The 10,160-nt window shown below is 31.4% G+C and overlaps 1 protein-coding gene across 3 annotated transcripts in view; it reads left to right on the forward strand.

Moving 5' to 3' along the window:
• Positions 1-8,628, forward strand: part of LOC106468311 (mediator of RNA polymerase II transcription subunit 13-like) — a 98,033-nt gene extending 89,405 nt beyond the window's left edge. For all 3 annotated transcript variants that reach the window (XM_022396655.1, XM_022396656.1, XM_013928729.2), the window contains 7 exons: positions 46-92; positions 1,212-1,441; positions 2,715-3,135; positions 3,708-3,917; positions 4,243-4,407; positions 4,685-4,803; positions 8,138-8,628. In XM_022396655.1, coding sequence (XP_022252363.1) covers positions 46-92; positions 1,212-1,441; positions 2,715-3,135; positions 3,708-3,917; positions 4,243-4,407; positions 4,685-4,803; positions 8,138-8,270 — 1,325 coding nt within the window. In that variant the 3' untranslated portion in view covers positions 8,271-8,628. The remainder of the gene's footprint in view (positions 1-45; positions 93-1,211; positions 1,442-2,714; positions 3,136-3,707; positions 3,918-4,242; positions 4,408-4,684; positions 4,804-8,137) is intronic.
• The last annotated feature ends 1,532 nt before the right edge of the window (positions 8,629-10,160 follow it).

A 10,160-nucleotide genomic window follows, 5' to 3' on the forward strand; every position in this document is an offset into this window, starting at 1 on the left:
GTCGTCGATTGCTCAATCATCCATCAAGGATAAAGTCTTTAACAGGTTTTGGGCCTTCTGCTGTTCAAGAACGATTTTTAAATGTTAAACAGGTCTGTCTAAGAAATTTCTTTCTTTAATATGGCTGGAATTATTTTTAACTTGTAATATGTAAAATGTTTTGTCATTTATATTTTATAAAGAATGTTTGAGTGATGTATTTCATTGTTCTACATTCTAAAACAGCCAAATTTTTAGAAATTATCATTCATGCTTACAGGGAAGTATTTGTAATTGTCTGTTTCTTTGTGATTCTTAATTATTTGATTAAAAAAAGAGGGTAATTAAATGATTTAGTACAGTGATTATCATATGATCCTGTCTTAAAATGGACTAGGAATTTCATCATCTTTCATGTCTAGGTAAGTAAAAAGAAAGCGTGTTATATCAAAGGAGGTAAAGGTCATTATGCATATTTAAGAAATGCAACATGATAAGAATGTCAATTCTAAGATGAATATGTCTTCCACATACATGCTTGTGAGAAAGAGGATTTTGAAGAACATATGTTAAAGTTTAAGATGAGCTTTATTTATATAGCATTATATGTAACTCCTGACATGTTCATTGTTGTTCAAATACAATAAGATCCAAGGTTTCTACCAAGGACAAGGCATAAAAAATACTATCAGCTCTTATGAATTTTTGTAGTACATAGGACATATAAGTTTCTGTACTTATTCTATGAAAGTGTATCATAAGTTGATGTAAAAAGTTTGGTGATGATTTTACTGTGTGATTATAGGCAGTAGGGTTCAGAATATGAATTTAAGATTTCTGTTTACTGTTTGCATATCGTTTAATGTAACTGTTGGTATTTATCTTAGCATCTTTTGTGTGAATAAAGTTGGCAATAACAATATTGCTTAATCCATCAGCAGTGAGTATTAAATTGTTTAGTCATTCAGTGAAAAATACTAGCACCTTTCTTAACAATATTTAGTTTTTTAAAGGCTAAATTAACTCTTTTCTTGTGTATTTTAATTTTATTTGTAAATTTACTTGAGTTGTGTGTGTCTGTGCTGTATATATATATATTACTGCTTAAAGAAGATACAAGTTTACATTGAAATATCTGTTGTTCTATTTTATCAATTTTGTGGTACAAGCTTTAGGGAAAAATATCATACTTAGCCTTGTCTTATAACTTATCCAGACTTTGCTGTTTTTAGATGAAAAACAGGATTCCCAGAACACTATTCTGCCCTCCTTTTATCTTGGCAACCACAAAAGACAAACAAATAGAACTTGGGGAAATGTTTGGAGACTGTCAAGAGAAATCTTCTGTTTTATATTGTTGCTATTGTCCTACTGAGGATCATCGTTGGCTGCTTGCTTGTTGCATCAATGAAAAAGGAGATATCTTGGAGAACTGTTGTATCAATATTGATATTCCAGACAGGTAAACTTGTCTCATGGTAAAGTAGAACACAATGGCAACACCTAATGAAAGTTTATAGGGAGGGGGGTGTCATTGACATCCTTTAATATTTTTCCTTCTCACAATGGAAATAATCAAACAAATTGCATGAATCTTAGTAAAAACTTAAACAGTGCTTAGCTTCAACTTTAAAAAAATAATTTTTCACAGGAAATTTCCAAAATTTTATCAAGAGACACTGTGTTGAAAAAACATTAGACATACCTCCTTTTGTCTTAAAATTCCATTTTTGTTATTGATTAGAAAGTTCCATTTTATATATCAAGTAAGTTTCAACTTTATTGTGATGCATTAAAGTATATCTTTTGATGCTTTGTTTTGCTGATTACAGTAGTCATCACTTTTACCTATAAATCATAAAAAAATGACAAATATATATTGCTGATCTTTGACCTGACCTTTAACAATGCATTGGTCAGGCTAGGTAACAGTACTTTTGTTAACAATATTCCTTGTCAAAATCAATTTTTACCCATTAAATATGTTTTATTTTCAATAAATGAGAAATTCATTTTATTTATCTACATTTTATCATATGTAATATTCAATGAATAAGGATCTGTGTCATTGGAATATTTTGTCATTACTATACCTACTAAACCTTATTAAGCTTATCTAATATCTTGTCATAGAAGAAAATATCTATAGCTTTGAGACAAATATAATTTCACACAAAAATATTTACAATCTTTAGGAATGAAAAGAATATCTAAAGAAACTTTAAAAGAACTTGGGTCTTTATTTTGTTTCTTACTCTTCTAAACCTTCCACTAAATTATATAGATTTTCTCTACAGAAGCTAAATATTGTGTAATGCTCCAGATTTCACCCTTTCAGCTATTATGGACCTCATTTGAAACTTACATAACAACAATTAAGGTAATAATCATAATTATTAACATTCAGGGAATGGGTGTGGCTCTAGTGGTTAGCATTCTCAGACTGTGAATCAGAGAGTCCATGGTTTGTAATCATTCACTGGAAAAATGTGTTTCATGCTTTAAGAATGATGGTCAAATCATAGTATTTGATCAGAGAAATGTTGGCAGTGGGTGTAGTCTATCGGCTGAAAATTAGGGATGGCCATGTGCAGATAGTCCTTTGTATAGCTTTGCATGAAAATTCTGAAACAAACAAATAAATGCATGTTGTGATAATGGTTTATAGCCATCATTGTTACCATTCTCTGTAGTATACCTTCATAACATAGCTTTCATAATTTTTTTCTTATCAGAACTCACAGAAGAAAAGCATCGTCTAGAACAATTGGTCTTCACAAGTTGTTGGACTTTGTTCTCAGTGTGATGTCCAGCTCTTGCAGTCAGTGGAGGCTGGTAGTAGGAAGACTAGGACGTATAGGACATGGAGAGTTAAAAGACTGGGCTTCTCTGCTTGGTAGAAAATCGCTCCTACGCTACACCCGGCAGTTGCGACAATTATGTAGTCAGTGTGCTGTGCTTAGTGCTGTCGATATTCCTTGTATCCTGTCAGCATGTTTGGTGTCCCTTGAACCAGATTCATCCTTTCGGATCATGCCAGACCAGTGCACCTCAGACAATCGGTTTGGTAGCAGCAGTCATGGCTGTGAACTCAGCACACCTGAAGATGCCAGCTGTACACATATCTTGGTTTATCCAACTTCTGCCACATCTCAGGTTTTGAATTTCAGTTTTTATATAGCTGGTTAGTAAGAAATAATGGTGTGAGTTAGGTAACTAACCCTCCCTTCTTTACTGATAAACACTGTCATAGCCAGTCAGTGAAAATTTGTCATTGTAAACATTGTCCAATTTCAGTGCTCTGTGGATAATGAATTAGAATTATTTCATATTTATACAATAATTTTATTCAAAAGTTTTCACTCAAAGTACTTTTTTTTTAAATATTTAACTGTAAACAATTTAAGTGTAAAGTTAATTGTCTCTTATACTTCTGAACTCTCATTGAGTGAAAGAAAAAAGTAAAACTACACGTTTTTCTTGTAATTTTCTATCAAATTTCATCTGCTCTTTTGTAGTATAATTATAGTTTATGAGAATGTTTATGGTGACAGTATAAATGTTATTACTTTGTAATTTTCATTACTCCAGTTCACAGAATTGATTGATTTGATAGTTTTATTCAATAATTCATATTACCTAACCCTATAATATATTAATTGGAACTATAATTTCATCTTAAAGTATTAAAAATGAAGAAGGTACTAACTTTGAGAAATGTTTTCTAGTCCTCCCAGGCTACTTTCCAGCAAGAGCATATTGATCCTCTTGCAGATGATGACTTTCTTCGAACCCTTGATATCACAGAAGAACAGGACATTAGTGACCTCATTGGATTGGCAGATACCTTAACGCACAGTCCAATTGGTTCTCCTCGACGAGACTGTGGAAGTCCAGGTGGTAGACACTCCCCATTCCACCATAATGGTCCTGTTAAGGTATTTTTCATGTGAATAATCCACCCTTCTGTTAACTCTCATATCAGTAACTTTGTATAAATTAGGTTTTGTTTCTTTAAGTCCTGATAAAACATGTTGCTCTGCATAGATGAGGTTTTGTCATAGATTACATTATAAAATAATAAGACAAAAGTACCAAAAGTTTTGGATAATCATTTTTGAGTATCATCCAGATTTTGCCCTAATAAGGGGAGGAGCAACCTTGCGAGTTTTATTTACATGAATAGCATATACTGATTTCTTATATCAAAGGTGATGTCCTGATAGTATAACCTAAAATTTTATACCATAATTCAAAAATTAGAGTTTAGGTAGTGTAACAGGAGACCACCAGGAGGAGCCATTACAACTACTACAACAGCCATTGGCTCTTGGCTACTATGTGTCCACAGCCAAGACAGGACCTCTGCCCAGGTGGTTTTGGTCCTCCTGTCCACACCTGAAGGATGCTTGTCCTGTCTTCCTGAAGGTGTGTACATTATTAGCTATTGCTCTGATTTCCTCAACAAGTGTATTGTGCTACTAGAATATCTGCTGTTTCTGTTAGTCTGTTTAAAATCTTTTGTGTTTTTAATATCTTTAAAACTGGTAGTTTTATAGTATCATTACTTTAAACTTTTTAGTCATTAGATTTTAAATCCTTTCTGTTTTAGCAACCAGGTAACCAACTTCTATAGTTTACTGTTCACAAGATTTTTTATTTTTTTCTCTGTAGTCAGTTTTCAAAGTGATTTTTATATTCATAGTCTGCCCTCCACATCCACTCACCAACTGTTCAGCAAAACTCAGACGAATTGCTTCACACTAACCAGCATGTTAGAAACTGCCATCCTCTTGATTCCAATTTGACCACAGACGTTCTCAGGTAAGTGATACTTGGAAATGTTGTTGTATTTCTAAACTAAATTAACTGTCATTATCTTTTAAAATTATAATAAATAATTAAAAATAACATTTTGTATTTACACAATAAAACTTTATTGAAGCCGTACAGCTTCCACTTTAAAATAGAAATATCACTCTACACGTACATGTTTGAACATGATCTATGTCATCCTCAGGAGTAACTTACAAGACTATTTTCTTGCTGAACATGTAAAACTACCCAAAATACAATATTATTGGAAAAAAACTTTAGTTTCAGCTCAGCCTCAAAGTTTTATATCATTAAATATTAGAGAAACAATAGAAATAATGGAATATATAAAACAAAAGCAAGTAATAAAATGAGATGAAGGACCAGCAAGTCAATACATTGATATATATGGCGAGATATATTATAATTTTTTTTTATTATTACACCAAGAAAATATGCAAATAACAATGAAGTAATGCAACAAGGGGAAAGTATAAAATAGTCTTGTAAGTTACTCCTGAGGATGACATAGATCATGTTGAAACATGTACACGTAGAGTGATATTTCCATTTTAAAGTGGAAGCTGTACGGCTTCAATAAAGTTTTTATTGTGTAAATACAAAATGCTGTTTGTAATTATTTATTATAATTTTAAAAAAATTTAAACACAAGTGCCGGTAGTGCATATTTAACTGTCATTATTTTACCTTTGAATTTAATGAAAGAACTTTAACTTTATCTGCCTGGACATTATTTACTGCGTATGTCACAAGGTTTTAGTGTGACACACATGTGACTTGTTTTCTCTATTGTAATGGTCAGCACCCTTAGGGCTAGTCATTGGAGTTTTGACTATACTGTCAATAACACCAAATTTATTTATTTGAGGATTGCAGTAGCGAGTGGAGCTCACAAGTTTATGTTAAAATATGTTACATTGTTTATGACTAAACTACAGTTAAAGTTTTAGAGTGTTTTAGTTTAAAAACAATGAACTGTAGGTTCAGCAAAATCAATTTTATTCAAACATTTATTGTTTAGAATAATTTTCAAATCATCTCAGAACCTCGCTCTATTTTTAAACGTTACACTATGGAATTACATTACCCACGAGCTGCTCACTTGAACCATTTTAATTATATTATTATTACTTACTTTACCCAATCTAGTCTTAAATAACTTTAAAAGATCCATAATTTTAGATTTTACCTACTTTTATAATAATAAATAAAGAATAAATATGAAAAACATAATATAAAGTACTTATCTGAATCTTCTTTTTTCTTGATGTCAGTTGTCGATGACATTTAACCCTACTTTTTTATACTAATGGTAGTAATGCACAAAATTATTTTTATTTAATTAAATAATGCACCAAAGAACATAGACTAATAACGACCTTATTTTGTAACACAGGCATCTTTTACTTACACCGTTTCTTCATGTATATATTCACTTAGAAAACTCAGAAAATCATTATAACTTCTTTCTTAAACTCTTTTAAAATGCTAAAAATACTTGAAGCAACTGGATATTTTTGCTATGCATCTTCTCTATTTTATCCACCACCCCTTGAATATGTACAAAATTAAACATAAATTACTCACTATTGAATCATCATTGCTCAGACAAACGATAATTTTTATAGCCTTCAATTTGGTTATAGAGCTATTAAATAGAAAATCAGACTACTCCTGTCACATTCTCTCTTACATTTAATTCTATATTATCTAAAACTAACAGAAAGCCAAGGTTTTCATCTATCAATTGATGTGTTATAGTACATTGTTTTCTGGATGGAGAATTGTTAGTTTCACTGTTAGTACAAGCTTCACTCCCATGGGAAAGATAACAACTAGATTGGATGCATTTGTAATAGCTCTTGTCACATACATAGAAAGCCAGAAAAATTGTGAGAGTTAGGGGAAATTGTCTACTTTTTGCATGTTATTAGTCTATGTTCTTTGGTGCATTATTTAATTAAATAAAAATTATCTATTGCATTAGAGTAATTCAGATTTATTTGGATTTTTTTTTTTGGTGGTTATGAGTGTTGGTCAAATCGAACAATGTTGTACAGAATTAGGGGGGAGAAATTATCAGATAAAATTTAAAGTTTTAGTGAAAACAAGCATTTGAAATGTATTTAGGAGGTTTTAGAGAATAAACAAATCAAATCTGAGATTTTTGAGATGAAGAAAAGTATTTTTAATCTTAACATGAAAATCACTTTGCACATGGACTATTCAAAAGAAATACTTGAAATATTCACGGACAAATCTTAAGTAAAAATTCTTTTTTAAAAAACTGATTTTTTGTGTACAAATACTGCTAAATTTTGTGAAGATATAGACACTGTATTAAAAGTTATAGTATTAAAACTATATAAAAGTAAAAATGGGCTTGTGATTGGTCCTTGGGACTGACCCTGTATAGAGAGAGTTAATTCTGAAAAAAATTATATACTTTACGATTCTCACATCAATTAAAATTGTATGATAAACTAATCACAATACTGTTAAACTAGAGAAACTTATGCTAGAACTTGGAGTTTGATCTCTGTGGTGGGCACGGCACAGATAGCCCATTGTGCAACTTTGTGCATTACAACAGACTGATTATTTTAAAGATGAATTTTGTACTTTTATTGTTATCTAACATCAACCTGGCATGGTGTGGTGTGGTAGCTAGTTTGCTCTACTTAGAAAGTGATGTTCACGGAACATGCTTGTCCTGTATGGTTGCCAACGGGGCCAGCCACCAAGGTGTAAAAATTCTTGGTGTACAAAATTACTGGCTGATCCAAAACTAGTTTGGATTAAGTTATAACAGAAAAAAATTCTTATCTAGCATCATTCCTTAAAAAAAAATTGTCATGTAGCTTAATTCTTAGTTACATGCAGTTGGTACTTACTCTAAACAATGATAATCTTGTTTCTAGTTGTAAAAAGTATACTATGTGTTACAAAATCACCCACAGCTCAAAAACAAAGTGACTTTAAATGGTTTAAATATTAATTGTCCAAATTCAAAGAATATGTGAAACTACCCTAAGAATTAAAATATTTTATAATTTGTGATGATTACATATTCTTTTGCTCTGTTAAAATTTTTGCAGAAAAAAAGTAATATCTCAATATGTGCAACTTTCTCTCTCTTGATCTGAATTTTTTATGTAACAAAATGTTAATTGAGTTTTATTTGGAAGCTTTTACTTACCAATAACATGACTCCTTTATAGGAATATAGGTAAAACTGAAAATTGTTGCACTGTTTGAAAGGTTTGGTAGTAAATAGACTTATCTTTGAAAAAAAAAAGTATTATTCTAATTTGTTTTGTAGGTATGTACTGGAAGGATACAATGCTTTATCTTGGCTGTCGTTTGATTCAGCGACAAATGACCGCCAATCCTGCCTTCCTCTTCACATCCAAATTCTCATGCAACAATACCATGCAGCTGAAGCCATCCTGTAAACTACATCCTCCAACATATCAGGGACGGCACTGCCAGTTTCATGTTCCAAAAGCCTTGAAATTGGTGATGGTGACCTGTTTACTGCACACAAGCGTTCAAACTGTATAGTAAATGTATTATTAAAGTTGGTACTATTTATTTTGTATATAAGATATTTGTGTATGGTTAGATGTTTATCTGCTGTAACAGCAGTTAAAGCTCACTAAATTTTGATATTGTTATTTTTATCACCATCATATGTAAAGAGAGAATATTATATGATCTTCAGAAAATGATAAACTTTATATTTAAGATAATCAATTGTGTATAGCTTTTAATACAAAAATGTTTTGATTAAAATTTGTTTACATTATACTATATACTTGCATCTGCCTTAAGTTTGTTTTTCCTGTTAATGATTCACTGACGATATTATACTGTTCAGAATAAGTTGACACTGATATCCACCACCACTTAATTATATCAAATATTAGATTAAAGTATTTGAAAAATGCTACACTTTCTCAGAGAACTTGTCAGCTGAAGGATGGAACTTGGTTAGCTGTTGTACTGAAGATGAACAGCCCGTAATGTGAGCTATGCAGAGGTAGCAAACACAAAACTTTTATATAAAGATACATATAGTTTAAAAAGTGACATGCACTTATTTTTAACTCCATTCCTGTTGTCCACAAGACTTGTTTATGCCCTAGTGTTTTCACTGTATTTACATTAAGAAGAAAAGTTAGAATTTTCCCATTACCCAGAAGTGGACAGCGCTGTGTTGATAGACCTTCTGTTCTTGAATGGAGAACGTGGGTCACTTGAGATTTTAACTTGGAGCTAAATTTATTCATCTGACTGACATTTTTCAAATTTCTATAAAACACGACAATATCTTTTAAGACTACTGCAGTGAGTCATTAAAAAGAAACTGTTGAACCGTAACTCACAGAGAAGCTCAACTTGGTGAGGTACTGTCTTCACCATACCACCAGCCCAGAAACTGAAGGAAAAACACTAGTAGAGAAATTTGTAGCCAGTGTATCAGCTAATCTATTGGTGGCTTCTTTAGAAAGGTATCTAGCAATTTCATGCCAGCTAAGAAAAAAAAACACCTAGCAAATTGTAAATATAAATAACGAATAGAGAAATTTGTGTTAAAATACTGGATAAAAATCTGGGTATATAAAATTTGACATAACAATGTAGTACCTACTTATGAGTCTGTAATCTTCCTGATTCACTTTTTTAACTGTAGTTCTGTTCCTGACAGTTGGTTACATTATAAGGTAATGAAACATTGAGCACTAACAGAAAGTGAAGAGAGGTGATATTAGGGGAGGCAAAGGATGAAAGGTGCCATGCTAAATATCTGCCTACCTCCCCAAAATTACCATTAAAAACTAAGCTCACAGTATTGAGCAACTGTAGATGAGAAAACCCAACCCAATTTTTAGTTAGTCCTCTTACCTTTGCTAGTCGATCAATGTGTGTGAACTGATAACATTTGAAAGCTACTCATTGTGAGTCACCTTGGTAATTTTGATTGTAATAAAACAAAAGTTCATGAAAACATTCTGCAGCAAAATTAATTCTAATTAATTCCTAACTTATCTTCCATGATTCTCCTATTTCAGAATTTTTATAATATATATATATTCTTCTTCTCCAATTGACAAAATAAAAGGCTTTTACTTATATTTTTTAATAGTATAAATATATATACTGTGTTGTTGTTGGGCTTAGGATTCTTCTACAGTAGGTGTCTGTGACTTGTTAGCAATAAATTCAACGATAAATGAACAGCACGCGCTTCACTTGTTTTCAAAATAATATATATATATACACCTGGAAAAAAGTTAAGCACCCCCGTGTTTTTTTCAAGTGATTCAGATTCAACGTTCTTG

The sequence above is a fragment of the Limulus polyphemus genome, unplaced genomic scaffold (genome assembly GCF_000517525.1).
Source record: "Limulus polyphemus unplaced genomic scaffold, Limulus_polyphemus-2.1.2 Scaffold2960, whole genome shotgun sequence".
NCBI lineage: Eukaryota > Metazoa > Arthropoda > Merostomata > Xiphosura > Limulidae > Limulus > Limulus polyphemus.